Raw genomic sequence first — 27,615 nt, 5'->3', positions numbered from 1 at the left:
ATAGATAGATTGTTATTCAAGAGCATACCCAATGGTATTGAGACACTCATAAAGGTTAAGGAAGCTAAAAGACTAGGGTATACTTCTTGATACTCTAACTTCATTGGCTGATATTGGGTAGGCAATTATGCTTCAAGTTCAGTAGCAGGTCTTTTGAAGGTGTTAGGTCCAATGGTTGAGGTCAAAGGAAGTGTGCTATCGATGCCATGTGGCTACAAATTGTCCTTAGCTTCTTCAGCCCTAACTTTAGCTTGAGCCTCTTCCACCCAATTCTTCACTTTACTAATCAACATAAGTTAATGCTTAGGGTTAGGATATTCACCTACTTTGTTCAAGATAGCCATTGCAATGTGAGGAGCAGATGTAGTTTGCTTAGCACTCGAAGCAACTGCAGGAACATAAGTCTCCTCGTCACTCTTGAGCTTGACAGTAGCATGCTTCACTTTCTTCTTTGCATTCTTCTTTCCAATGATAGAGCCAATAGCCATAGATGGGATATGGGTATTGACTCTGCCTTGCTTAGCTTGCGCCCAAGTAGTGGCATTAGTCAAAATGGTAATCACATCCTCATCTTTCAGTATTTCTACTGCAAAGAGAGCCCAAGGCATAGTGGGTACTATAGCTTTGCTAGAGCTAGCTTTCTGCTTTTGGCAATCAAGATACATGTGAGTGATTTCACATTCCAAACACCTTTGGTTAGCTTTATTCTCCTTCAGGTGTTCTTGTTTCTAAGAGCACCATGTGGAGATGTGACTAGGCAACTATGCTTCTACTAGTAGAAATAATAATGATAAAAATGAGTATTTATTTGTCATGCCATATTTCATGAATACTAGCACCGCTAAAGGTTCTTTTAAAAGTAATCTATATTATGTAAAATCAAGCGCCTCTAACCACATGGAATCTCATGGAGATTGGTTTACAGAGGTACACATTTTGTCGATCTGGTCAAGTTTGCCTGAATGACTCTATGACTTTCAAGAGATCTTTTTATTGTTTCATTACATCTACCATGAGATTTTGAGTTTGGGTATTGCCTACCTCAAGTTTTTCTCTACTAGACTGGGAGTCAAATACTAGGCCTTTTCCTTTGAACTTGTCACGAGTTCTCTCCTTATGCAGATCTTCTATATGGATTGCTTCATCTAATACTCTATTGAAATTTGTTTGATCTAGAATTGAATTCCTAGCCAATGCCTCATAGATGCTTTCATTGTGGATACCCTTGATGAAAGCCTTTGTGACTGCTTTGGCAGCTGTTTCAGCTAGTGGGATTCTCTTGTAGGGTCCTCTCAACCTAGACACATAGTCTCACATGCTCTGGGGATTTTATTTTTGCGGGCTTTCATTTTCGTTCTTTTCTAATCAATCTCTTTTTTTCGAGATTTTTCGTGCAACATATCCATTCTGCATATAAATAGTCTTACTTAAGGAGTATGACACGTTGCATTTACATGAACACACATCAAGAAAGCAAAACCAACGGAAAACTAGTAAAATATATTCGTGTCAAATAGTCGCAAGGTACACTCTTCCTAAAAACAAATCAAAGATCCCAATGCATGTAATCTCTTAGACAAAATCGGGCATAGTCACATGACGAAGTGTATAATAAACATATAAAAGTAGTAACAAAATGAAATGTCTAGAGTCTCTCGAAACAAAAAACACACACTCTCTCAGCATGGTACCGGTCCACACACTATGGTGGACAAACACTCCCCATAGAGCACATAATCTATTTCTAGACACATGCAATGTCTCATCTCCTCTGCACTGGCCCACGCCAAACCACCACACCCCGCAAACACATCCAAAACATAGTCATAGCGCTTCGTAAATGTGGCTAGTAACCACCTAACCATATCACCAATCACATATCACCAATCAAGATACAGAATCTTTGCAGCCATGCAAGTAGAAACAATGAAAATACCATACAAGGTAACCTGAGAGCAAAAACATGCAAGACTACTTACCGATAGAAAAGATGAGACCTCTCTGCTCCGCCTCTGACAGTGACACCATCAACGTCTATGGGAAAGACACAATCATCCATCATGTAGCTACGATATGCTGGAAACAATCTCTCTGAAATCTTCTCCCCAGCCTCTCTGTCGTAGAAAGGCACAACATGACCAGCACGATGCCAAAGACACACAGTAAGATCAAGTACCTATTCACGAGTGGAAATAGAATAAGTGATCCATGTTTTTATTTAAAGCATGTAACACAAACTTTATTTAGAACATACAACCATACGTTCAACGTATCCAACTTTGTTATCTTACCGCCTCTCTAGTAACGGGATGTCGATAAGCCTTGGAGTCACACATGAGTGTCCAAGTGCGGTGAAGCACAAGCCCCACTCTTGTCGCATCCGTAATAAACTCACCTATATGCTCTGCTAAGCACATAGTGACTAAGAATCCCTGGTCGGCCAAATACTCGCGAGCAAGGTCCATACAACCCATAACTAGACCCTTTGAGAACGTGTTCCACTTGGGAATAGTCATGCCCTCTACAAACAACATTGGCATTATGATATATGAGAAGTGAGTTTGATGTAAACCTTGTGTGATAGAAAGCATAACTTACCCAATAGGATGGGACCTAGAGCATCCACAAGCAAGCTCGTAGGAAAATCCGCAAATATCAATCGAGCCACCTCTTGACATGGAACTCCATCTTTGCTATAAAGATGCATCTTTTGTGTTGCAAAAAACTTGTTGATGCTATACACAAAACAACATAGTCATTAATGCAAAGTAAACGATGATGCAATGCTATATGCAACATGTAAATTGATGTTCTTGCAATATGTAGTTGTCATGTCTACCTATCAAGGGCAAATCTATTAATTTGGGTCACATCCACTAATAGAGCATCGACATATGTTTGATACTGGAACCCTACAATAATTATTTGAAAGTAATTTATTTTTAATAATCATACACGACTATCTTCATGGGCGACCAATAAAGCACATGAATTTCAAGTTAATATAAGACTTCTCACCTACTAAACGGGTCATAGGTCGCCTCTCCCAATTCTCTCGACCAAGAGATGAATCTGCAACAAAGGAGGTGGTGGGCGCCATAGAGGACTCTGGCACATTTTTTCTCCCTGGATTACCTTGAGTACCTTGGGTGGCATGTGTAGCATCCTTGCTAGCTTCACTAGCCTGAGTACTTCCTTCTACACCTTTGGTATCCTTGGTTGCTTGCTCCTCTACAGTGGTGGGTGCGGTAAGCGGTTCATGAGTATCAACTTCCTCCTTGAATCCTACATAATATCATTCACCCTTAGATTCCCATGCATGAGCACAAAAACTATTGCTACAAAAGCGATGAGATGTTTACATAGATTGAAGTACTTACTCTCATGCAGATCTTTCTCTTGCTTAGGGATAACCCCCACAGGGTAATCCAGGCACCAAGGGCAAACACTTGCCTCCCATGCCGTCAATTTTCTCTCACGTAATGATGGAGAATACATAGTGTTCTCGTCACGAACATCAATCCACTCTCTTGTGAATTGCTGAGCTACATCCAGCCTCTTCTCTTCTACACATTGTAGTATCCACCTGCAACATTCTTGCCAATTACGCAAGTAAATGCATGCAATCTAATATGAAAATTAGACACACAATCTCCTTTATATAAGACAATAGTTTTATAATAATAAACAAACCACCCAACCTCGAGCTTTCACGTGGCGCTTAGAATAGAAAAATCAATAACATAAATAGGCTTTCAAGTGCCATTATATCTACTACATTTAAGATGAAAAGTTTGCAAAAAAATAGTTTCGATGCTAACCTATAAATCACACGTTTGGCTGAAAACGTAAGCGCTGGCATCTTCTCTGCAACATCTGAATATTTCACTCCATCCAAGAGGTGTACAAAAGCCTACACAAGTTTCACAAGCACTTAACCAGCACATATACATTTTAAGAAAGAACTTAAGAAAGAAATATGAATGCACTGCATTGAGTCAACCTGCATGACATGATTCTTCATGTTAAGCTTAAAGAACTCCTCAAATGAATCTGGTAGTTGTGGACCTTCTACTTGTACCCTTTCAATCTGAAGTAGTGCCTCTGAATGCAAGTGAGCCCAATATGTCTCTTTCTTCATGTAAACCTGAAAGAGCTTATAATCACCAAAATGCGGGTATTGGGGGTCTTTGGCCTTTGTGAGACTCATAAGATGCAACAATATTTTTTTCCTGTGATGAACAACAATATACGCAAATAGAAAGCATTGAAGAAAAAAGCATCACATACACACACCTTGCGTTATTTATATATACAAATTACCTTTCCGCAGGGATTTTTGAGCTTGTGAGACAATACAACTTGTCTCTTGTGATCTTGAGCATGCTTGCATCATCCCACTTTAGCCCAAATAACAACTTAAAGAACTCATCACCATTTTGGGGATTAGCAATGGATAGGTACTTGTAACCCCTATCCTTAAGGTGCTTCTCTTCCACCCTTGTAGCCTTCTCCAAACGTTTCTTCCTCTCTACCTCATCTAGACCAAGAGCCTCAAGCTTCGCAGTTTCTTTTGAGATGAAGACATGAAATTCATCCTATCATTCCAAAAAATAAATAAATTAGAGATAGAAAAGCACATCTCATACAAGTGAGCCATAGATAGAAAATCACCTTCCATACAAGCTGAGATATTAAACCGCAAGGAGAGTTATACCATGGAGCAACACCATGATAATACCTTGCCTCTATACTCATCTCAACCTCAGCCCACTTCCTCATGGCCGGACTCAATCTATCTAGAATGGAGTCTTTGTTTGCAATACCAAACTTTTGAAACATATACACCTCATGCACAATATTTGGAGTAACATGAGCTCTGGAAATACTATTGAAAACAAACAAAAGCATAATATGAGAATGTAAGTGTAACATATTACAAAGAGGAGCATAGTTAAAGGAAGAAGACTTACGCGTTGGTGGTGTCTAGTGCGAGTAGTAGCTCTGCTTCCTTCGCCTTTGGCACCTCAATGAATTGGCACCATACACTAACATGGTAGTGAGCACAGTCGGAGTACTCTGTAATTGAAAACCAACAAACATAAGAATGGGATACAAACATTCAATACTTGCATGTATAGTGGACAACTTACTTTCTTTGATGCGTTTCCACCACGTTTTAAGCCTGTGGTTTCCATCCCAAACCAAGAACTTTTAACCCTTAAGGTCTTGCCACACTCTTCCAAGAGCCCTCTCAAAGTCCTCATTTCTTTGACTCCATATTGGACCCCATTCATATAGATTGCTTGCTGTCATAGACATGGTCTCCCCTCTCGGACCTTCAATTGACACAAGGAAGTGTCCCATAGTCTCAAGATAACCAATGGAATCAAAGGAAGGAATCAACCACTGGGCATCATCCGTAGCAAATCTGACTGCCTCATGAGCCAGTAATCTGCAAAGAGGTACAAGAGGAGGCAACGTCCTCTTTTTTATATAAAATTGACTCAGCACATCCTTCATTAGTCCTAGAGAGACTTGCTTGCCTAAGTTCCTTGAGTGCTTCTTTTCTTTTTCATCATCATTCTCCCCTTGATCACTATCACCACTCACCTCTTCTTTGTCATCTAGACTATCAAGCTGCACATTAGTCTCTGTAGGAGCAGATATTAATAAGTAACAATAAAAAACAGTAGCATTAAACCAATCATATATAATACATAACACTGAACAAAGAGTCATATGTAAATGAAATGGACACATAAGTGACTACCTGTGTGCTCCACAACCCCGTCAATTGTATTGGAGTCCCCATCCACTTGTGCTTCGTCATCAATGTAGACACATCTTTTTGGACCACATCCTTTCTTTGTTGAAGGAGTGTCCACTGATCTCAAATGCGATGATGCTTCTTGCTCTAAGATCCGCCCAGGAACACATCCTGAACGTAGCTTCATACAGACTTCACGGCTACTATGAGGTGACACACATTTCTTTCTCTTTCTAAGCACTCTTTTAGGTGCCATAACTTTCTCTACACACTTGCAAATAGATACACAATCAACCTCTTTAAGATTAACAACACAATCAATCTCTTTAAGATTAGCAACACAATCAATCTCTTTAAGGTTAAAGATTAACAACACAATCAATCTCTTTAAGGTTAATAACATAATCAACCTCTTTGAGGTTAATAACAAAATCAACCTCTTTAATACACAATCAATCTCATGATACATAATGAACCTCTTTAATTTAGAAAATTCAATGAAAATAGGCTTGTGCATAAGGCCACCCATCGTCGTGCATAAGCCACACGGGAGAGCTGAGGTCACGGACGAAACCACACGAGAGAGCTGAGGTCACGGACGATGCCACACGGGAGAGATGATGCCATGCTAACGCGGATGTTGACGCCACGTTGATGCCACACTGATGCTGACACGACACGGGAGAGCTGACGCTCACTTTGACGCGGGAGAGATGATGTGCAAGATGCTGACGCAGAGGAGCATAAGCCCACCCATCGTCCGCGCGGACGCAGATGATTGGGGGGCAGGGGCTTCAATCTCAACGTTTGGAGTCTGTGTGTCAACGGTTGCATGGACGTGGAGCTGCACGATGCCACTTGGAGCTGCACACGCCACGCTAACGGACACAATGGAGCTGCACCACGAACCTCAACAATCGAGCACACACAATCGAGCTGCACCACACTAGCACACACAATCGAGCATTTTGCTTCAGAGAGGCGTACCTCAACAAGGGCAAGAGTTGTGAGGCAGGGGCTGGGGGGCGTTTAGGCTGCAGGTCTGAGGAGGGGGGAGAGAGTTCTTGTGTGTGTGTGTCGCGAGAGAGAGAGACGGAGAGAAGGGAGAAATAGTCTTTTTGCCTTGGTGTGTGTGTGTGTGTCGCGAGAGAGAGAGAGGGAGAGAGGGAGAGAAGGGAGAAGGGAGAAAGAGAGAAGGGAGAGAGAGAGAGAGAGGGAGAGAAGAGAGAGAGAGAGAGAGCAAAGAGAGTGGAGAGAGTTGAGGAAGAGAGTTTCGCCATACTTAATAACTCTAATAAAGAAGAGAGGCACTTTGCTCACGCACTGAATTTGCCAGCGTTTAAGCACCGAGCACATAGTTTGCGAATCTGATGCACCCAACGATATTCACCTGAATCTTCCAAAGCCTCGAACGTTGATAATAGGTCAAGCTACATAGTCAATTGTCATGGTCCATATCATGAGCACAATCAGAGTGCTCAGGACAAAGCTAATGTTCTCGTCATCGCTCCTAGAATTATTATAATTAATAAGCTAGTTAGTCTCTCTCTCGTAAGTTAGTCGTTAAATAATTAATAATTAGGTAATTACGTAATTAGATAATTAGCTAGCCGTTAAATAATTAAATAATTAATACAACATAAATAAATTTTAAAAATATTAATTTAATCTAATTTACAACATTATTTTGACAAAATCATGGGGCGAGAGCTCTTAATTATGAGTGCATAGTTGGTTATTTAGTTAGATATATAGTCAGAATGATAGAGGGCAATAAAGGTGAAGGATGGTGGGTGATTGAGTCGTAAATTTTTCTTTTAATTTCTGATGATTATGCTTATTTATTATTGCTCTTAAATGTCGATGAATGACTGTGGCTCTTAAATTTTGATGAGTGTGCATATTCGTTATTTAGTCATCTCTGCTTGTAGTGACGGTTGCTATAGCTTCGAGGTTATTCTAACCCTCTTGTAACTTCCTCCATGCCTCCCTTTTTTCTCTACACGGTCATCCGACGGTGAACTGCTGCCTTCTCTTCATCAAATACACACTGTGAGCTCTATTCAGAGTTTTCTTCTCTTCATCAAATACTAACCCACCAGAGGGCACAACATGTCGAGTTTTGCTATTTTGACATGGAGACTAGCCAGTGATTGCTTAGAGCACAGGGTTTCATTAAGAAATGGAGAGGTTCTTTTGAGTGAGTACTACCTACAGAATCTATTGCCTCCAACACAAAAATTCCAGTGGTTGCAAGCCGTCATAGAGAATGATGGTGGAGCAAACAACGTCACTGTGTCTCCAAGATGGGATCATCAAGGGCATGCGCACTATCTGATTGATAGTACATTATCAGCCACCTACTCTATCATGCACTCAAATGACTATGTGTGCATCTCTAATAGTATTGAGTCAATAGAAGATGAGATTGACAACTACATTGATTGTACTCCTGGTTGTAGCAAATCAACTCCAGTGTGTCTTGACATACCCTCAGATAACAAGAAGGATGTTGATGAAGTAACAATTTCAATAGGTGCATGCAATGACGGAGGGATCCATAAGGATCTACATGACACAAATGTCGAGGAGGACCTATGTGTGGGCAGCCAAAGCGAGGACTTATCTTCCTATGATAACTCCATTGCATCCTTCATTGAGGAGAAAGCTAGAACGGGCAGATTGAAAAAATTACTAGCGCTCTGTGGACCTCCACGAAGGGTGGATGAGCTTCCAATCAAGTATAATGGCACAATTGCTTTTGAGCTTCCAGCCACACATAGCAAGAAACGAATGATGGGTATGGAACAAAAATATGATGGTCACCTGTGGTCGCGGCCCTCACAAACAAATATGGCAATTGAGTGCACTGTGCGCTTGAGCTATTGTCTTGGAAGTCTTCAATGTCTCAGGATCACTTGTCCTTACTACACAACAGAGGGAAAATACAATGATGTTTTTTTCCATGGTCACTTGGATAGAAGCGTGAGCATGGGTTATCCTGCAAGTGAGGGAAACTCCAAGGTAACATGTCACTATTGTCAAAATGTTGCTACTTATGCAGCCATTTGCAAATGCATGATCTATTATGTGTTACCACTGGATCCTACAATGGCACCTTTGGTGATCCATGTTGGGGAGCATGCTCACAGTGTTCAACATGGCACAAAGAGGGCAACCCTTGACAAGGTGCGGAGGCTTGTGAGCACGGTCCTAAAGATCGAAAAGGGAGGCCCACGAAAAATACAAATGCTAGTCACTCGGCAGACGTTGTTTGAATCTTTAACAAAAGAAGACGAGTCGGAGGCGACTGAGGTGGACCTTAATCATTTTCTAGAAGAAATGATGCCACTTGTGCAGAATAAAGGGTAAGCTTGTGCATTATTATTTTCTGCTTACAATGTACGTCCTGCATTTGAAATAACCCTCTAATAAACACATAGGTTCAAAGGCATTGTTTCACAAGAGAGATCCAAACAAGGTTAGGTGGTTGGTGATGGGTATGACAACATACTTCTTTTGCAAAAATGTTGTGTCTTCCCATTTTTCCATGGAAGTAGATTTCCGGGACAAGGTGATGCCAAGGAGAAGTGCTACTTGTTTAAAATGTCCACCAAGGGACTAGCATCAGGGGTGTACTTAGTGAATCGTATGAGGTGAATAGGGACTGGAGATTTACGACGTGCATGGGTGCACTTTGATCATACCCATAGGATTGATGGGTGGGCAACTTTGTCTTGTTCAGTTTATGATCACGGGTATGTGGCAACATAATTAAAGATTTTATTGAAATTAAATTGTTGTTAATGAACACTATACTAATGTATCAATCATGAACTAGCATGAGAGCATTACAGGTAATTGCAATATGTGAATTTAAAGAGGAGGACGAAGAGTCTCAAATCCTGTTTTGGAGAAATTTGAATTCTGTCATGGTTCAATGTGGCCATGATCCACCTGACTTTGCTGGATTTATGTCCGATGAGGCAAATGTGAATTGGATGGCAATAAGGGCTGTGTACAATGGAGGACCTCATAACATAATGGAAGGGAGTTAGCGTTCTTGTCTTTTTCATTGGGAGCAAAGTTTGCAAAAGCATACCAAGAAATTAGTCACTGTGGATAAACAAATGCACCACATTGAATTGTGTGAAGCATGGAGGCTAGCAATGACAACTCAACTAGCCTCACTTCAGGCCTCTGCTATCCGAGATTGGTGGGCACGAAATGTAAACAAGGAACACATCAAGGCTTTGGATAGGTGGTTGAAACAGTGGGAGCAAAGAATTGCCCACTGGGGAGGAATTGAATCTCATGTAAGTGTGACATTTTTTCCAGCTCATTAAGATTTGTTGCACAATGTAGCAATGGAGAGAGCTACTGATTCTATTTTTGGATTTGACTCCACAAGCTAACAAAAGTCCTTGGGAACATGCTCAAATTCCAAGCATAAACTTATCAGAAAGTGTCCATGCTAGTTGGTTAGCAGGTGAGGGTGGAAAACGAAAGATATCACTTTATGATGCATGTGTTAGTGATGTTTTGAATGCATATATTCAATGTGCAAAGAGGTTGGGCTATACCACAAGGAGGTTTATTGGATCTGGGCCTTCTATGGAGTCTTTGTTGGCTAGTGCCAGCAAAAGGGAATCCCCAAATCCCACCTCTGTTGCACGTGCATTGCAAGGTGTTGTAGCTGGAAGTCCTTTGTACGAGGAGCCTATAATGCAAGGTGATAGGGAGACTGTGCAAAGAAAAAAGAAGGGAGGTGGAGCAACTGTAAGTTCTCATAGACCGGGGTATGTGATGGAGTCAAGGCAAAGGAAAATCAGGGGCAAGCCGCGGTGTATACAGTTTGACGATGGAAAGATGGAAGAGATATGTATCCAAGAGGATGAGGAGATACCAATCAAGCCCTTTGCAAGTGGAGTAAGTGCACCAAATGCGGAAACATCAACCCACTCTTTCTCACTCTATCTTCATTAAGAGCAATCCATCACTTCAAGACAATTGTCTCATTCTCTCTCCACGATTGTATTCATTCTATTTCTTCACCACCATCGTCTTCCTCTCTCCTCGATCACAACATTCAAAATCAATGTTAACATAACATTTAATCTTAATGTCAAGGTTAAAAGGAATGATATTATTAATTATCAGCGTAACAATAACATTTTATGTTACATTAAAATTAAAATTAAAAGTAATGTCAATATTAAATATTGAATTGATAGAAAGTACTATCAATCAATAGTCTCATGCTTATTTAGGCTACAAAATTTTGGCCTCTGATGATGGTTTTCCATAGCCTTGGAGTGGTAGCTCTCCCAACTTTGATAATCAAAACCACTGAAAAGTTTTACACACGAAAATCACCTCAACACAAACCCAAGCATAGATACGAAACAAAAAAAGAAATATACATTGCTTTCATACCCATCGCAAACAACACATGCCCCCCTCTACACACATCTCCTGCTAGCAGTGTTCCATACCACCCTTAAAAAGATGAAGGCATACCTGTTAGGTGTGAACCATCATGGTTACGTGAGCAAAAGTGGTTTTGTGCACATCATCAAATATCATGTCCAATTGTAGGGTTAGCAATCTGATACCAATGAAACATCCAACTAGAATCCAACTTGCACACAAGACAAAACGCAAGTCAAACTCACAATAGAAGTGACTAGACATTGGACTCACCTCCCAACTATAGAGCTAAACCGGCTTAAACCTTGATCTTGGGAGCTAGTAGCACTTTGAATCAATCACATCCAAAGGGTTAGCATCCCATACCACCAGCCCATATCATCTCGATATATAGATGTGCCAACCGACAAGCCAAGAGTCTGAGTGGTGATCACATAATGAATGTTCTCAATAGGGCCTTGAGTCCTATAAATAGGACTTAGTTGCCCTAACCCTGAAGTTTCCTTAGTGTATTCGTACTAAGTCACTTCATAACCATTGTGACTAATGCTACTAGCATTCATCCAAATGTTTAGGATTGTAACACTAATGCATATGTAATGGTATCCACTTTTCAAATCTATGAAGTTGAAAATGGCTAAACCTTATAATCTATCCATGATATCAATGATCTTGGGTATTGGGAATCAACTTTTTATCATGATCTTATTCAATGCACAATAGTCAATGTATATACACCATAAGTCATCCTTCTTCTACACCAATAGCACAAGAGAATAGTAAGGAGATGGGCTAGGCCAAACAATCCCCTTCTCTCTAGCAACTCATTGACCTGGCTCATAATCTTCTCCCATTTGGCTACACTCACCTTGTATGGTGGCATATTGGGAGTAATACTTCCATGGATCAAATCTATGGTATGATTCCATTAGGGCAAAAAATACTTCAAAAAATGTACTTTTGTTAATCACAAGATTAAGAAAAGGGCTAAAGAGAGTTTGCCACATATGCAAGAATATGGTATTCTTGTCTTCTCTTTTTTGGAGGTAGTGAGGAGGTAGTATAGTCCACTTCATGATTCTCTCCTCTTTTTAGCCAAAATCTCCAAAGTTTGACATGTTTTGGTAGTCTCGAAGTCCTTATTTACTTATAAAATCTGATAAAGGGGTATAATAAAGATGTTGTGAAGTTAATGATGACTTTTCGGAGAGTCGATAACTTTTTGGTGTTCAATATATTTTCATTAGTCTTCTTAATATTCCTTTTTATTTCATTCACCTTTCTCGGTGAGCTTCTTTCTCTGTGAATTCGATTCAAGTATGATATCAAGAATGTGCCCTTTCTTGTTTAGTAGGCTCCTACACCATCTGTAGCCAAGGAGCTTATGAAAAGTGGGAGCCAAAAATCTTTAGCATAAATGATTGGGTTACCATGCTGCCCTATTGCAAGGACTCACATAAGATGAAAAGAAGAAAACATGCCTGAAGGGTGGTTTATCAAATTGCAACATGTTTACATGGCCAAGGATATGCACTTGCCTCCAAATGAGTGTGTTTCCCAGCAAACACATTGTAAGTCTTGAATTGATAACATATGTAATATTTTTTTCATTTAAGAAAGTACTAATAATGAATTCTTGGTTGTAGATATATTTCTGTCAACAAGTATTGAATGACAACTTATGGAAAGCTTAAGTTGAACCTTCCATGCAATTCATAAGATGTTCACAAACATTATCTATGTTGATCAAATTGTGAGTTCTTTTACTGAGGGAAGGGTATTTATATATTATGCATGTTTTATGGTTTTGTGGAGGGGAGTCAGAATCAACTAATATGATTGCCCTATTCAAAGTCAACTCAATACAATGCTCCCTTATCCACCATATATATGAGTCAGAGTAATTTCAGCACTACGAGAAAAAATGTAACAAGTTGGTAAACTGAAAAAGGGTCCCTAAAAAGACATTTGAAATCACTCTCCATCCAAAAGTACGTGTATGACTTTGCAATGGTACTTCTTATTAGAAAACATTATATGGTTTTTTAGGATCAACAATATCCTCTTTATGTGGTGTCCACCAAGAAGGTAGTCATAAGCCTGTCAGCATTGCAAATGGAAACATGTAACTAAAATAGATAATCAAATAAAATAAACAATTAACCCAAAGCAAGAAGTATTCTATCCAATGCACATTCTTGCTTGGCCATGGATACCACTTGGAGAGTTCATGAGGATAATTTCTCTAGTGAGTGTATCCAATGTTAAAAAAAAAAATGGTAGTTTGTGATGGAAACAAAAGCTTTGAAAAACATTGCTATGTTTGAACCAGATCTTGAAAAAAATTCCAATAATAACAGTGGATCAACAATAAATATACTTTTAGAGATTTCTTGGCTAAGAGAAGAAATCAATGCCCTAAACCTAATAGCAAAAATAAAGGAGTTATTTGCAATCAATAGCACAATCATTCTATGTACTAAAATTTTTGAGAGTCGAAATACCTTACCTTATGTGGCAATAAACTACAGAATTTGACAATTGAATATCATTTTTAACAACTAGCATGGACTTGTCCTCAAGAGATATGCTAAGATAGTCCTACTCCTCATAAGTGTAAGAAACATTGATAACCATTTGTCCATACACCTCACCCATTCTCTTATAATTAACAAGGCTAAGCATATCGATTTTTCTCTTGCAAACATTATCCTCGGTTTCTATGACCTCTTGCATTTTTTCTTCTTGGACAAACTCGTGGGATGCGGTTCTTGTTGGGTATAGATGTATCATATCCTCAATCTTTGGCCCTTTCGCTTTTCTAGACAATTTTGGGAGAATGTTAATGATCTCAAAGGATTTTTTATCAATAGTAGGCAAGGGCCTCAATACCTTGTCAAACATGTACCTGATTCTACTGACCATACTAAAATATTTGCTCATTAAGGTGATCCTAAGAGCATGAGCAGCAACAATGTAAGCATCATTCATAAAGTCAATAACAAAGTCTTCAACTACCTCCTAAAGACAAATAATCGCTATAAGCTTTTCTTTTGCACTCTAGTTCTAGTCAACACTCTTGATAATCTATCAAAAATATCCTTGACCACTTTGATAAAAGCTGTCTTTGGAATGGCATGCTGTATAGTTCTATGGGCCTTCCTTATCTCAATAAAACACTTATGTATATAGTAAAACCTAGATCTTCTCTTTCTCCTTGGCTCGAAAGGCTTGTTTCCTTGAGCAAAAGAGGGTCTAGATTGATTTGTTGGCTGATCATGTACTATAGGGGAGATTGGAACCTTGGCAATTATAGGAGAGGACTATCTAGCAAGATCATAGGGTTAGTCATTAACCACATGGACCTTGCCTTGGGCAAGAGGAGAAGACACAGTCTCTACACTTGATTGCTTCAATTGGATGGCAGGAGATTGGGAAAAACTAGGGGTAGGAGGGATCTGAGGAGGGACAACAACTTGTGGAACCTCTGGTGGCCTTGCCTCTTGTTCACTATTCTTACTCTTTATATAAACTCTCCTTGCTATCTACTTTTTCCTTGCCATCATTGCCTGATAGAGTATGGTAGAAAGAGTAATAAAAAACTATTCACTAGAGGTATCATTGATATGATGTGCAGAGGATAAGTTGATACGATGCGAGAGCAGCGAAGCCAAATCTCCACAGGATCCTACTCACGCCCTATCATGGAGCAGTTGATATGGCATGAGCGCAACAAATTGTAATTTTTTGCTTTGTATCATGGATGAGTTGATATGGCGCAAGAGTGGCAAGGAAAAATCTCCATAGGGGTCCTTCTCGCTTTGTGTATCATGGAGGAGCAAACAAGAGTGTACAAATCACAACCCCCCTATTTGCATAGTTTTGTAATGTCTTATTTTTTGTAAGACCTTACACCTATCTAAAAAATTTCAAAAAAAATCTATAAATATTTTAGACTCTAAAAAAAGTGAAAATTTTTAAAGAATCTTTTGAGCACATTTGCTATTTTAAATCTATTTTAAAGAAAAAAGACCTAAAATGAAAAAAAAAAAAACACAAAGGCCCAACCTCCCTATTTGCACCATATCATGATGGCCTATTTTTTGTGATTTTTTAGTGATTTTTAGGCATTTTATACTCTGTGAAGCATCATGCACACATGAAATCCTCTTAGTTCTAAAGTTGATATGATACACAATATCACTAATACTTTCATCTATTACTAGGTTAATGTTTTTATATTTTAATAGACTAAAAATTGAATAATAAACATTTTTTATCTATTACTAGGTAAATAGTTTTATCTCCCAAAAATCAAAGTACTTCATTTCTTCTAATTATAATATTTATCCTTGTCTTATCCATTAGTGCTTGCTAAAAAGTTTATATTACAAGACTGTATAATGAAGATATTCTATTTTCAAGTGCCAAGATCAAGGTGAAAATTTTTACATTCTATTCTATTAGCTTAAAGTTTATCCTTAGTATGTCTATTCCTACCAATTTGTATCAACACCATGAGACTCTTTTAACCATTTTCTTATTAATCAAATTGAAGAGATGGAAGAAAAAGCTTAGCTTTGGTTGAAACAAAATCTTACAGAACACATGTTTAAGGGGATGAAGTAAAGATATGGCTTGAATGTCCCAACCTAGTTGGGTCTGCTAAAAACTGATCAGTTGATCTCGTTTCAAGTCCATGGAGGATCATATCTCTATAGTTCAATAAGCAAGTAAGTAAGTGGTGTGGGTCCTCTGTGTAGAGACTCTTTTGATTGTTGATCTCCTTCTTAAGATTTTGTGAAAGGAGATGAAGGGAGACCAATGCAGACTGCTGCTGGTAAGAACCAGACATGTTTTTTGTGAGAAATTTTATGGCAGAGTAAAATTTGCTCTAAGAACTTAGAAACAAAGAGAAGAGGAGAGCACGATGGTTCAAATGAATGTAGATGAAAAAAGAAGCATGATTTTGGTGGAAAACATGAAAGTAAATATTTAACCATTCGAAAAGAAAGAATAATGGTAAAAAAGTGACCCTTGATATGAGTTAACATCCTTAGGCATTTAATGGCTGACCTCTTAAATGAATAATTTATTCTCTCATTAATCATGTCTAAATGGCCAAATTTGGAGGCTTCACTCTTTTAAAATCTCAACTAATTAGTAACTTAATCATTTTCTTACAAGTATCGTTTTTGAAACGCTTTTTGCCCTAATGCTCTAGCCTTTTAAGCATTTGTTGTCACAAAAAAGCAATCAATATATATTGTTAGAAACAATATGCGATCCTTATCTAACATAGATACGTTTTCAATATTTTTATTATTATCTTTATCCTTTGCGAAAAACTAAGTATGCTAAATATGATTTTTCATTACTTTTGAAATAACAAAAGTTCATACAATAGGGATAGATTCCCTTTTCAATTTTACATTCACTATATGTGCTTTGCCCTTATGTTCATGATTTACAACTTTGTCATGGGTGTTAATCACTGTATGCATTGATGCGAAGGCACTCCAAGTGATATGCCATAACCCTCCAATGGAGCTATGAAGAACTCTTTGTTATCCACATAACTTTGAATGTGAAAGCGGAGCATCGTATCTCACAAGGATGTGAACTTTTAATGATTTTCTTAGAATTTGATTAAAAGTTAATAAAATATTCAAATATGATTTGCACATGTGAGGTGCAAGTTAATTATTTCTTCATATGGGATCTAGGACCCCAAGATATCAATCTCAATACCAAAGGTAAAAATTGTAATAAGTTATGCATGACAAGTACTAAGTAGTATCCGATGTGAGATTCGAGCCTAGATCAGTTTAGTGGCCACTAATGTCAATGGTGACATTAGAGACTAGGGATTAATTAATTAAGTGATGTCGATCTAAGAGTCAATAACCGCTCAAGGATACTTGGAATACAAATTGGCCTAGTTAATTTACTTATTGGCTAGTGAAATTATTTTTCTAATGATTAAAATAATTATTAAATTATTTTTTAAAATTAAAAATTTAAAAATTAATTTAATAAGCTAGAGAATGCTAAATTTTGGGATTTAAAGGCTACCACTTGGCAAAACTTGTCTATGCAAGTGGAAAAAATGTTTTTAAGATTGGGAGAGAGACAAAGAGAGAGTCATTCCAACCTTGTGCAAGGAGAGAGAGAGAGAGAGAGAGAGAGAGAGAGAGAGAGAGAGAGAGAGAGAGAGAGAGAGAGAGAGAGAGAGAGAGAGAGAGAGAGAGAGAGAGATGGTTGCCATTGCTATTGCAATAGTTGATAGGCCCTTTTCAATCAATAAGAGATCTCCCCAAGAGCTGGTGATATGCCTAAAAGAGACTTCAATAATAAGTGACAATGGTTTGAGGGTTGTTTCAACTAGGCAACATCTTATTCGAGGTGTTCTATCAGTGGAGACAATTCATGGCTGTCTAGAGAGGGCAATAGTTGATTTCTTCTATTTTCTCACAATGAAAGTCTAAATTTTCTCTCTCTGCATCATTCTTCTCATTGTCCAACCAATCTCAGGTTATCTCAACAACAAAATCTAGCCATTTGGGTCTTCAAAAGTGAAGATTTTGGTTAATCTATGATGTAAACCCTAAGTACAATAGAAATTAGGGTTTGATAGCTACATTAGGATGCATGCTTAGATTTGAGAGCCTAGAATTTGAATTCTAACAACTGAAATTGAAGAACTTCAAGGAGATTTAATAGCTCATCCAATCAATATCAAATTTGGGGCTAAATTTGTCTCACAAGGAGTAGGATGAATATCAATCCCTAAGCAAACCAAGGTGCAAATTGGTTTGAAAGCTTGACTTTCATTTATGATAGTAAGAGGTGCAATTAGTGAATCTCAATTGTACTCCATCCATTTCCAATTGAAAATAAAGTAATATCGTAAGCAATGCAAGTTTTGGGCCCAGCAAGCTATCCATTATCCAAGATTAAAGTGGTAAAGTATGCATTTCAGTTTATGTGATTTACTTACTTGTAGTAATTACTATTAAGTTAGGTTTTTACCACCCTCTCCAAGGAATAAGGCTATTTTCATGGCTTCATTGCTAGGATTCCATCAAATCCCTTAACTTGGTGGGCCCAAGGCACCCTATTATAGGTCAAATGTGTTACTCTAAGTGTTGAAATTATGTTCAACTAAGCATTTACAACAAGTATGTATTCTCACAATGAGATGGGGTCAAGTAGTGATGATGCATCTCATTTTGAAAATGCACATAATGAAAGGGAAAATGCAATGCCTAATCTTGGAATGGGCTTAACCATGGACAACAAGGAGAAAATGTGGTTGTTAACCAAGAAGCAGATCCTTTAAGGATGTGCACAATATGCTAATGACTAGTAAGGAGGTGAAGAATATGATGACCTTTTCAAGGCTCACTTGAAGGCAGTAGCTAACTCTTTGTCCAATTGGCCAAAGATCCACAATATCCCAAAAAAGATAGCAACTGTAAGAAGGAGATGTCATTTTCAAAGGCTTTTGCGCAACAAGAAGCTTTCAAAGGACAACCACTACAGTCTAAAGATGCATCCAAGGTTGGGGATGAGCAAAAGAAAATGATACTAGTGCGATTGGATGCCCAAATGCAAGGCCATCTTGGTAATGCCAATCCAATGAGTTTTAGACAACCGGGCATGCATGAAATGATCCAGCAACCAAGGTACTTTGATGGTGGCACTATTTTTCATGCTATGGTGGGTTGGGGATCACATTCAAGAATGCATGGCACAACTCCTTATGGTATACGTTAACCAATGCATGGTGTGTGAGGCCCAATGTATCTAGGTATGACTGATAATATGTATAACCCATATATGGAGGCATTAGCATGATGCCTAGGGCACAAAGTGGCATGTTTGACAATGCATATGCACCCCCATGTGCTTATGGGACTTAAGGAATGAGTGGCGATCATGGGAATGCTTCATTTGATGTTGGCCATGATACAAATACAACAAATGCACTCTTTTTGCAGCAACTAGTACATGCTCCCAAAGGGGCAACAAAGGACTATGTTGAGGATGGAGAAGGGGTGAAGTTTGAGTCCTTCAATGGTGCACAAGCTAGGATGAAAGATTTGACATTTATTCAACAGTTTAATGCAGCCTATTTGAGAGGAAACTTCACTGAATCCTCAAGGATTTGGAAGGCAACCACTTTCTTAAAGGGGAATGCATTGCACTGGTGGTGCACACTCTTAATGCAAGGTGGACCATCAGCATGGGTACAATTCAAGCAAATGTTGTAATGGAGGGAAATACTTAGGTCAAGTTGACCTAAGTATAAAAGGTGTAAGGGACACTGCATAGGTACCATTTGATGAATACACATTTGTCCTTTCACCTTCTTCACCTTCTTCCCTGTCCTTCCATGGGTGCCAGCCATTTCTCTCTCCTCTTCTTGCCTTTCTCTCTCTAATTCTAGTCTTTCTCTCTCCTCTCTACAGTCTCTCCCTTCTCTCCTTCTCTCTCCTAGGTCCCCTTCATTACAGTTGGTATCAGAGTTTAGTTTTTAGGTCCTTGCTTTCTCTCTCCTTCCCTTAGATTTAGTTCCTTTTTCAGTCTCAGGAAACCCTAGTGTGTACAGGTACAGCATTGAAGAACCCCAGCAGTCAAGAAGTACCAGAGATGGCAACCTCTCTTGGGGAGCTCACTAGAGGTTTGGCCGCATCTGGAGATCACAACCAGACTCCACTCGTGCTTCAAGGGGTGCAGACAAGGGTTCTGCAGCAGCCTGTTGTGCTCCCATCACCTGCGGGGATGAATATCTAGACTTGGGTGTCACAGTTGCAGTGCGAATCTGTTGCTGTTCTGCAGCAAGCCCTATTGTCCACAAGGGCCCCTGAGCTCCCAACTAGCTGAAAGCTGCTACCTCACTAGAGTTGTTTAAGGATTTCATCTGTAGATGTTGGAGTGCTGATAAAAGCTCTTCCATGGTCCTCGGTGATGGAGAATCTGTCGCTGTGCAAGAGCTGACATAGCAATGCACGGCACCTCTTCATAAGATGGGACGGTTATGGTGGGCACGGACCGCAATAAGTGATCAAGGCAGCCCCAACTGTGGCCACATTGCGGAAGGCGAGTGTGCAGGAGGAGACCATGGGGCCTGGTCAGGTCAGACAAGAAATTGATTTGCTGCACTTCCTACCCCCCAGCTGTTCTCTGTTTGTCAATACACCGTGTCTTCGTTTCCCCTCTTCAACAATTTCCAAGGGCTACAAGAACGACAATTCGAAGGCCTCCATCAGCGCCGACCAGAAGCAGAACTCCGGCAACAGCAAGCTCGCTGATTACAACAAGAAGATCAAGACAGCCGCAAGCACTGGCGTGGACAAGGCCAAAGTAGTGGCCTCTGCAGGGGCCAAGAAGGCCAAATCTGGCACGCGAGTCATCATGCATTGATGAGCAAGTGTAATCAGTCATAGAGCATACATGAGGAACGTCTGTCAAAGCTGATGGAAGAAGAGGCAAAAGACCCAAAAGCAGCAGGATTAGATAAGCTTGCAGACCTCGACCCATGATCTCTGTGTCTCTGACCCGAGAAGAGTGTTGCAGAGAGCAGGCCTTCATTTTATCGTGCGATCTCAATCGTGGGCTCATAAAAGGGGCAGAATCCTGGTGAACTCTGGGAATCTTGATAACTCCTGCACGTGAGGAGGCGGGTCTCAGGATTGTGCATTGCATCAGAGCTCCTATTAGAGAAGATCATCAAGATCGACATCATACTCGCTCCCAGAGTGCTAAGCAGAGATATGCAGAATAAAACCCAACACCAAACTGACCGATCATGCTGACATCTGCCCCGGTAGCTAGGGCTTCTATGAATTCCTTAGTACCGGATCAGGCTATAGTACCGAGATTGTTGACCAGATTTGCTTTTGTCATGCTAATACCGCTGTCGATGATGGTCAATGTGTTGGTCGCCTTGTCTGGAACGATGTGAATGAAAAGCTCCGAGAGTCGAGCTTGCTCTTGTCAGTCAAGCCCTCTTATTACCAACAGAAACTATCCTTCGCAAACAGTCTCGGAACTCTGAAAGGATAGCCTTTTCTTGCCTTGCATACACAGGCGTCATAGATGATGACTTGTGTGTGGAAATACTACCAATGTTAGACCCAGATGGAGATGGCGGTGCAGTGAACACACTGTCTTGCTCATCACACATCAAAGCCAGTGTTCCAGGAGACATGGCTCTTTGTTTGGCTACATTTGTACCAACTTCAGAGTCTGTCGCATCAATGCTCGCATTTGAAGCTTGCCCAATTAAGCCTCTCTCTCCTTTGTGTTCGTCACACACGTCCTTGCTTTCATTCTGATTTCTTGTAGCGAAACATCACTCTCCTTGATATCCGAAGTGCTCTTTTCCGTTAGTAGCACCTTAGCATTTTCTGTTCTGCTTCTACAACAAAAGCTCTGCTAGCTTCAACAGAGACTATAACCAAGAGTTTACGAAGCTCTTGAATTGCCTCTGGCTGCACCACTCCTGTCAGTAAGCTGTATAAAAGTTTAGAAGCTGGCACAGCAGGTAAGGGTGCGTGAAATGCTGGTAATGACATGCTAGGGCATGCATTGGCCCACTACCAAGCTTAGCACCATCAGGCTGCAACATTTGAGGTGCTCTTTGCAATGGAATTTTCTTCTTCAACCCATGTCCAACAAATACAAGATCATTTGATCTTTCCATTTATCAATGGCTAAGTTCAACATCAGGCTTGGTTGGACATTTCATTTCGCTACTTACCACACCCCAATAATGCTAGAGCAGTTGGTGCAGGCGAAGCAGCTGCTAGATCATATACCATTGGATATCGCACATGGATATTGCCTAGCTACTGCTGATTGGTGAAGTGCCATGTAACTTCCCCAAAGAGGAATGGTTGTTTGCAGCGCATTACCCAGTTAGAAACTGTGAGAGCAGTAGTAGTTGAGATCAGAAGCAATAACCTTTGCAACGTCTCTAAGTAACTGGAAATATCTGAAGTTTGATGGTGGGCATTGATAGCAGAGGAAGAGGACTGATTATTGTCCACTCTTGCTCACACACTTTTACACCTTCATTATTCGGCCAGATGCATCATATTCCATTCTTGTTGACAACAGAGAATGGGAATCTGGAAGCTTCTACACTGATTGGGATATTTTGCCACCTCGAAAAATTAAGGGTGTGAATGCGAAGAAGCCTGCTGATTGGGATGATAGGGAGTACATATTTGACCCTGATGCTGGTAAACCAGAGGGATATGACTTGATTCCCCCAGAGATCCCTGATCCAAATGCTAAAAAGCCTACTGACTGGGACGATGCAATAAGTGGTGAATGGAGCCCTCCTCAAGTCCCTAACCCAGATTACAAAGGTCCATGGAAAGGCAAGAAAGTAAAGAATCCAAGTTACAAAGGGAAGTGGAAAATTCCATGGATAGATAACCTAGAGTTTGAAGATGACCCAGATCTGTATGTTTTCAAACCTTTGAAATATTTTGGGATGGGAGCTTTGGCAGGTTAAAGCTGGTTCAGTCTTTGACAATATTTTGGTCTGCGATGATCCTGCTTACGCCAAGCAAGTTGTTGAAGAATGGATGACCCAAAACAAGGAGGCTAAAAAGGAATCTTTTGATGAGGCTGAAAAGAGAAGACTCAAGGAAGAGGAAGAGGACTGATTATTGTCCACTCTTGATTCAGTGGTAGAGCTTCCAGGGTCTTAATCCTCTGTTTGAGTGAGGGTCTTGATGCTCAGTTTAAGATTTGGCACAATGTTAAGCTTGTGATGCGTTGGTTGTGTATGACCAAACCTGGTTTATCTGAGCATGACCTTTAGTAGTGGTCACCTTTAAATAGGTTGATCAAGCCTGAATACAGCTATTGATCGCATGATAGACCTTGAGATGCTATCAGAAAAGGACATGCATCAGGCATAGTTGGAGCAGAGACTGACAGGACTAAGAGTAATGCAAGAATGATGGTTTTACTGGAAAGAAGATGAATCTCAGTAGTCAAATCTGCAAAGCTCTAAGGTTTCTTGACAGTCTCTTTACATCACTCAGGGAGATTGACAGATCTGAAGTAGATTGCAGGTTGGTTGTTGGAACTGAAGGCTCTGTGTGAATAGCATTTAGTTCATATATGTAGACACATCAGTTACAGCATTTAGAGGCATTCTCTGAAGGCTTTGTGTGAATATTCAGGGAGATTGACAGATCTGAAGTAGATTGCAGGTTGGTTGCTGGACACATTAGTTACAGCAGCAGCCTGTGGAATAAGAATAGCAGAGTCAAACAGTGAATACTGATGCTTGATCCATAAACACTCTATTCTAACAATAACAGTGTGTCGTACGCACTTGCAAAATACTCAGTGATTGCATCTCAATTGTCATCATTGAATGAAGAGGCTCTGAATGCAAACAGTAGTGGTGAATATGTTTGTGAGCCCTGAATAGTGAGCAACAGTTGCTTAAGTGGTCTGAAATTTGCAACAGCAGTGAGCAGCAGTTCTGAGGCTTGAAGCAATAGTGGACAACAATTGCTTACGTGGTTTGAAGTTTAAAGCAACAGTGAGCAACATTAGTAGGCAGCATGTATGCATATACTCAACCACATTGTCCCTATGGACAACAACATGGTTCCTATCAGCAGCATGCATATGGAGATTCTTATGCCACGCAACCATATGGGCAGTTGCCTCATGGAGACCCTGATGCAATGCAGGAGTGGCAAGCAAGTGATTATGACCGACATCATGCCGATACCTATGCTCATGGACTTGCCAATTATCATACTCATGGTCAGCCTAGGATGCAAGAACACCATTGTAATCATGTTGAACAATCTTCATGCAATCTTGGGCAGCATGTTTATGGGCAACAATATGACCAAAGTTTTGGTAGTAGTCAACAACAAATAGATGTATTTGGACAGCAGCATGAACATTTTTGTGACATGCATTCTCATAGAGATTATGGACAGCATGACCAATGCTGTGGGATCAATGATTAAAGGCAGCATGCTTATGACGGTAATGTGTGTGATGCACAGCAGGGCTATTATCACCACATGCAGTATGGACAACATGAGTATCATTATGAGCAGCAGCCACATTCCTACGACCATCCATATGGACAGCATGAGCATGAACATCCATCTATTGTATATGAGCAGCATACTTATGTACGTGAGCAGCAAACATCAGTGGAAGCAAATGCATATGCTTAACCACATTGTCCCTCTGATGCGTAGCAGGGCTATTATCACCATATACAGTATGGACAGCATGAATATCATTATGAGCAGCAGCCACATTGGTATGACCATCCATATGGACAACATGAGCGTTATGGTCATGAGCATGGACAGCCATCTGTTGTATATGAGCAGCAAGATGTCTATGAGCAACATGTCAGAACTATTACTGAGCTGACCAATGGTGATGAGCAAGTGTGTAAATTGCTATCTAAGGCTACACGCATTAGACACCTTACTAGTGATACGATATGGAATTGCATGCTACGGGCTTATGCTATCGATGTGTTAAGCCAATATCTTGTAATCATCAAGCCATATGCAGGGCAAAGACTACCAAATACTCTTGGTATTAGAGTATTATGATGCAAAGGATGGAGAAGATCTTGTTGAAGATCATTTTGGTATGGGTCCACAACAAGAACTTCAGTTCAAAAAAGAAGATCATGGGCAGCATGTGGATTTGGATGATCATGATCCCATGCGGGAGCCCCTTCAGTCCACAGACCTGCAATTTAAATGCTTGGACATCACTAAGAATGCAGGGTCCATGAATATGCACCACTTAGGGGCTGATGCAGTCCATGCAATGGTGACTTCAGCCTCATATGCTTCAGTCATACAGAGCATGGTGATGCCTGAGAGGCTTATGGAAGAGCTAGAGAATACCACCATGCTGATCATGCTTCTAGTTGTACTAGACTTTGACCTTATGGAAGCTGATCCAATGTATGGCAGTGATACCACTTTCCCTTTTGATCCGGGTGGCTACAGGCTGACCTTGACCCTCTGCATAGACTAGTACTACTCTTGAATATTAGACAATCTTTTACTGGGTCTATGCCAAGAAATCCCCCCTCCCCCACTATCTTTTGCCACTTGTAATGCTATACAAAGTAGTACTCTGCAGCCCACTACTTGGCTATACCAATAAGTCCGATCTTTGTTTTTGAGGACAAAAACTTCATCTAGTCTTTCTCTCTCCTCGTCACTCTTATTCTCTCTCTCCCTGCAGTCTTTCTCTCTCCTCTGCAGTCTTTCTCTCTCCTCTTTCTCTCTCCCTAGTTCTCTCTCTGACAAATGTTTGCATCAAATTGATTGAATAGTATATTTGAGGTGGACAATATGACAACTTGGAACACGCTTGATGCAACAGAATGCAAGAACTTGGAATAATATACTAAGAAGTTTTGAGATGCTTTACTCTGCTAGTGACTTCTTATCGTCTAGTTCCTCTTCATGACCAAGTGGAATAATATGTATGTGGACTGCTAAAAGGAATCAAAGATTTTTGTATTTATCGTGTCTAGTATGTCTCAACTCATAGAAATTGTTGCTACAGTTGATGCATTGCTATGTGGGAAAGGTTCAAGCTTCCAAGACAATGGAAGGAAGCCAAATAAGTAGCTATCAAAGGCTGAGAAAAGGGGTTGATTTGAAAATCAAGCTGAAAAGATATCAAATAGCAAGGGATTTTTTAAATGCAAGATAGTCGAGTTGTGCTATATAAGAGTCATGAACAAATTTCAGAGTGCAGATGAACCATCAAGCATTGTGCTACTTCTTACCTTAGACTAACTTGTTTAAGAAGCACATGGACTAACTTCTTATCTATGTTTCACTTTTAGATTGTGCACATAGATGGACAAAGAAGCACATGGACTAACTTCATATCTATGTTTCACTTTTAGATTGTGCACATAGATGGAAAAAAAATATCATGGCTGATGCATTGTCACATAAGCCTTAGATTTTAGCTATCATTATGGTATACCACATTGAATTGGATGCTATGAAGGATCGGTATGCTATTGATTCGGATTTTGGAAATATATATGATCATCTTTGCCATGGCTAAAGGCATGGCTAGAGGCACAAGCCCTTTGTGGTTAGAGATGGTTTTCAAATGATGTATGGACAGCTATGTGTCACAAAGCAGTTGAGGCATAAGATGATCACTAAGAGTCATGCTCCTCCTTATGCAAGGCATAGAGGTATTGATGCTATAGTTAAACAAATAGAGTATTTCTTTTATTGGCCTTCTTTGAGACATGATGTTAGTCAATTTGTTAGGACATGTATCGCATGTCAAAAAGTGAAGTATGATAGGCAAAAGATGTTGGGTTTATTATAACTCTTATCTATTCTAGATAGGCCTTGGCAGAGTATTGCTATGGACTTTATCTTTGAGCTCCTAGGATACCTACAAGAAATGATGTGTATGGACCATTGTTTGCAAGTTTAGTAAGCATACCCATTTCATTCCAGTGAAAAAGAAGATAAAGACTAATCGTATGGCACACTTATTTTTGCAGCATGTGTTTAAATATCATGGCACACTAGAGTTGATCATGAGTAATCAAGATCCTTTGATGACCAGTTTGTTTTGGAAGGGGTTATTTGAAAAAATGGATACTACGATGATAGTTTCTTCATCCTTCCATCCTCAAATAGATGTTCAATCAAAAGAGGCAAATTCTATAGTGCTTGATCTCTTGAGAGATACTATGTATCTAAGCATAAATCATAGTGTGAACTAGCCTTCCTTCTTAGATAGGATGGAAATACCTAATTAATCACTTAATTATATCAATCAATAAATGAGCATAAACTAAAATTCACGCTTTATCTTAATAATCTTGAATAGTAGACACTCTATTGGCCCCAAAACTAGCATCCCTTTTGGTATTTCTTTAACTTTAATGGCTAATGGATTGGGTACAAGTTGAGATTCCACAATCTCCTTTGTTGATCCAAAAGCCCCTTGTTGTATAACCAACCAACAAGCATTTCGAGCCAATTGCCTCTTGAATTTTACATAGGACTTGCTTTAATAGACCCCAACTGGCCAAATGCTACCCTAAATTCATGATGAATGGAATAGCACTTGAAATCCCTAACAATTCCATGAATTTCAAGTATTGATTCCAATGTAGATGCCTTTGCTTGATGGCATGGGTCTCAAGATGGCTACTAAACCCTGTTTTTTATAGAAATTTAGGGTTTACAATAGAATTTTTCCTATTATCCACCAAATCTAGCTAAGATCTACTCCAAAGGTTAGAAAATGCTATGATGCTTTGAGAATGGACTAAAGAGAGTGAGAGAATGCTAAGAAAGAGAAAATTCAGAGTTCCCTCATGGAAAAACCTT

The 27,615-nt window shown here is 39.7% G+C and overlaps 1 protein-coding gene, 1 long non-coding RNA gene and 2 pseudogenes across 2 annotated transcripts; 3 read left to right on the top strand and 1 right to left on the bottom strand.

The window, feature by feature from the left end:
* Positions 1 to 2,663: 2,663 nt before the first annotated feature.
* Positions 2,664 to 3,123, bottom strand: LOC148031699 (uncharacterized). The gene is made up of 3 exons (XR_015692006.1): positions 3,019 to 3,123; positions 2,840 to 2,912; positions 2,664 to 2,735 (listed from the first exon to the last, which is right to left on the bottom strand). It is a non-coding gene; the product is annotated as an uncharacterized LOC148031699 (long non-coding RNA).
* A 5,758-nt stretch (positions 3,124 to 8,881) lies between these two features.
* Positions 8,882 to 12,617, top strand: LOC148031698 (uncharacterized; annotated as a pseudogene).
* A 6,852-nt stretch (positions 12,618 to 19,469) lies between these two features.
* On the top strand, positions 19,470 to 22,247 carry LOC148031697 (uncharacterized). Its single transcript, XM_087685270.1, has one exon. The coding sequence runs from the start codon at positions 20,327 to 20,329 to the stop codon at positions 20,627 to 20,629; it is 303 nt and encodes a 100-aa protein (XP_087541396.1). The 5' UTR covers positions 19,470 to 20,326; the 3' UTR covers positions 20,630 to 22,247.
* Positions 21,918 to 26,641, top strand: LOC148031696 (calreticulin-3 pseudogene; annotated as a pseudogene).
* Positions 26,642 to 27,615: the final 974 nt, after the last annotated feature.

This window comes from Lygodium microphyllum, chromosome 9 (assembly GCF_053477565.2).
Source record: "Lygodium microphyllum isolate KBCC chromosome 9, Lygodium_microphyllum_v1.1.10, whole genome shotgun sequence".
In the NCBI taxonomy this organism is placed as follows: Eukaryota; Viridiplantae; Streptophyta; class Polypodiopsida; order Schizaeales; family Lygodiaceae; genus Lygodium; species Lygodium microphyllum.
The sequence above is the reverse complement of the archived record's forward strand: the minus strand, read 5'-3'. Positions and strand labels throughout refer to the sequence as shown.